The following is a 3,499-nucleotide window of genomic DNA, read 5'->3' as shown; positions in this document are numbered from 1 at the left end:
GTGTCTTATACCATTGATAACAAATATGTTATCACGTTAATATATATTTTGCTTAACGAAACATATAAGTGCCTGCTTGTGATGCACGTGTTTTTTGATAATGAGATAATTGCTTCTCGTTGATAAACCTTTTAAATGTGTACCCATAGTGTTAGCGTCCTAAATACTAGTGATAAGTGGCTTGAGGCTAAAAATGCTGTATCAATGTGATTAGGTGTATCCAATGGCACAGCACTCTGCGTGTGTTGTGCATCTCCAGCGTAACGTCCAAGCGATCTTCAAGAAGAAGCATCTCAGCTATTTGGTGTCTCAAGCTGCGAGAGCTTACATACCTTCCCAATTCTATGAACTATTTGACCAAATTCGAGCTGTGGACTCAGGTTGTGCTGACTATTTGACAGCTATTGGATTCGAACATTGGACAAGGGCTCACTTCAACGGTCTCCGGTACAACATCATGACCAGCAATGTAGCTGAATCCCTCAACAATGTGCTCGCAGCTGCACGGGATTACCCAATTGTGCCATTGATCGAGTACATTAGGGCAACTATGATGGGTTGGTTTAACACTCGTCGTACCCTTGCTTCGGAGACAAGTAACACGCTAACCCCAAAGGTAGAGGAGATCCTAGCTACTAACTTTGAACTGTCAACAGAGTTTTTGTTCCGTCGGATAAATCAAGATGAATTCGAGGTCCGGAACAAAGAGGGTGTTCCTTTCTTGGTTAACCTGGAGACGCAGGCATGCAGCTGTCATGAATTCCAGATGTTGCGGATCCCTTGCTGCCATGCTATAGTCGCAGCGTTGAGATCTGAGACAAGGGTTGACTCATTGGTTGGAATTGAATACACCACAGCTTTTTGGAACAAGGCATACGAGTGCAGCATCTACCACGTAACAATGTCTGCGCCAACTCTTCTCATCTCTTAACCTGAAGCCACCTAACACCCGCCGCCCGCCTGGGAAGCCTCGCAAAACGCGCATCCGCTCTCGTGGAGAATTTGGGGTATTTTTATTATCGACTCGCTTATCATTCTGTTTATCCGTGTAGCTGTCAGAGTTAGTAAACTAACATTCGTATTACGTTGTTACAGGGTGGATTACCGAGGCGTTTAAACATCTGTGGTCGATGTGGTAGCTTCGGCCATAACCGCGCCTCTTGTAAGATGCCGATATAGCTATGGGGATGATGAATGGAGGCAATGGATTCCATGCAGTTGGTTCCTTTTTGTTGAGCTGCATAAACCGACACTATGTCGGTTTCAATTACTTTCTGTTTTTAATATGTTTCGTGTATTAATGAACCCAAGCAAACTCCTCTCTAAGTTTCTGTAAAATATGTTTGTAAGATGATCTATTCTGTCGCCCCTGCTATAAAGTATTGTTGTTTACTATGCCTGTCCACTTTTTTATCTAGTTGTTGATATTCCATCGCCCTAAAAACAACCAGACGTAGGCATAGAAATTTCAAGTTAACATTGCCATAACCACTCTAACGTATAAATTGGCTGATGTTGGTTTACTCTATTGGTCTAACATTCTGATTTCCGGTTTAAAAAACAAGTTATCTTATCATTTAATTTTGCTATAGACCTACATTTTAAATAATCGACATATGTTAACATACGTAAATTAGAAAATGGTTTGCATGGCCAATGAATAAGCATTGGACAAATTCAACAAAGTCTTTAAAGGAAAAGAAGAAAATCAAACAGTAAACATAAAAATAAATGTCTTACGAAAAACTTAACAGCCAAAACCCACTCATCATTCGGAGACATATAGCGATGTAAGCACAAGCTAACAAAGTTATAACAGATGTAAGCACAAGCTAACAAAGTTGTTCACATGTCCACAACTAAATTTACACAATATCACCAAACGTTACACCTAACAAGACATATATCGAACTATAACGAGATGTGACTTTCACCAAATATCTACTCACAAATGTAGTCGCCCTCATCATCGGATAGTTCCTCCTCCTCCACCATCACCGGCGGTGCCGGCTGGTTGCTGCCTTCACCGGCGCAAGTCATAGTCAAACCGAGGAAAGGGCCGTCGTCAGCTTCTGTGCCCATTTTTGTTTTCCCTTTATCAGCGTCGGTGGGGATGGGGTCCCCGAGTATTATCCCATGGTTAGAGTTCGATAACCCCGTTTCCGGGAGGAGAAGGTCGAACTCGGCTGAGGAGGACTTAGTTGATCTGCCATCATCTCTTCCCGCCGGTCGACGAGAAGCCTCCAGTTGAGTGAGTGCGTTATGGGCATCCAGGATGACACACTGCTCGTCCTCCGTGAAGATCTCGTGGAAGACACTTTCAGCAATTTGCACGGTCGGTCCCTTGATGAGCCCTTCACAAAAGTTGTTAACATCGCCAAGTCCACCAAAAGTATCGTCAGTTAACCTTTTTATTTAAACGCTAATAAAAAGTTTATCGATGTAACCAGAAAGGTTACCTAATAACGCCTGATTTGTACGGATAAAGCCAAGAGGCGGAACGGTAACTTGATCAGTAATCCTTTGCATTGAAAGGTAACGCTGAACATTCTCTTCTCCTATGGTCACACAAATGGCGAGAGTCTCCACTTCGATGTGCAAAGCCATGAAGAGGTCGACATCACCATTGTTGATGATGTCGAAAGGGGCTGCCTTGCGTCCTTGAGGCACAGACGAGCTTGTTGGGAGTTGATAAGTCATTGCCATCATCGTGTGTGGATGAAGACTGAACCGGGCTCCCATCATTCCGTCTAGTGACTCAAAGGTTTCCTGTTCGGTCACCATTAGTCCGTATCCTCTGTCGTTGGTGTCGGTCTCGAAATCCCACTCACCATTCGGAGATCGGTTCCACACTCCTCTAGAATATTTCACCATATAACCCATTTTACTTTTCCTGAAATAGAAGCATGACAAAGCTTTAGTACTATATCCATATATAAACCGACCATGAAATTTACTCTAAAATTAAAGCAACAAAGCATTTATTTTGGTCCGAGGAATGAAAACTTAAGAGATCTGCATTTAAAGCTACATGTTCACTGTCAAGAACATAACCAAAAGAGACAGCGACATAAACGCACAAACAAAGCTAGATACAGTGGTCCTACCTTGTTTCCTCGCACGAAACTTGACTTCTGTAGTTTTGTTGGCACGACCTAAATTTTTTTCTCTCATACTTTCTGTTTGCAGGTCTAACAATGGCATGTTATGGGCTCAAGCTGCTAATACATTATATAGCGGAGCAACTGAGCAGTATAACATATACATACGGACATATAGCGATATGGCGCAGAGGTCAATGAGATCTATCACACATCTCTGCATTAAATGCTTTCTTCGCGCGGGAAACAACGAGTGGTCCATATTGCAGCTCGCAGGATTTTGCTAGATATTTTCACATCTACTTACAAGGGTTTGGACGTAATTACTCACAATCTCCGTAATAGTATTTCCACAACGTTGTGGGACCTTATTTAACTCCTCAATTTACATTCCTTCC

The 3,499-nt window shown here is 42.5% G+C and overlaps 1 protein-coding gene across 1 annotated transcript; it reads left to right on the top strand.

Moving 5' to 3' along the window:
• Positions 1-223: 223 nt before the first annotated feature.
• On the top strand, positions 224-1,179 carry LOC112084502. Its single transcript, XM_024153651.1, has 2 exons — positions 224-895; positions 1,096-1,179. Exons 1-2 carry the CDS (start codon positions 224-226, stop codon positions 1,177-1,179), a joined length of 756 nt encoding a protein of 251 aa, XP_024009419.1.
• Positions 1,180-3,499: the final 2,320 nt, after the last annotated feature.

This window comes from Eutrema salsugineum, unplaced genomic scaffold, assembly GCF_000478725.1.
Source record: "Eutrema salsugineum unplaced genomic scaffold, Eutsalg1_0 scaffold_4, whole genome shotgun sequence".
NCBI lineage: Eukaryota > Viridiplantae > Streptophyta > Magnoliopsida > Brassicales > Brassicaceae > Eutrema > Eutrema salsugineum.
This window is presented reverse-complemented; position numbering and strand designations above follow the sequence as displayed.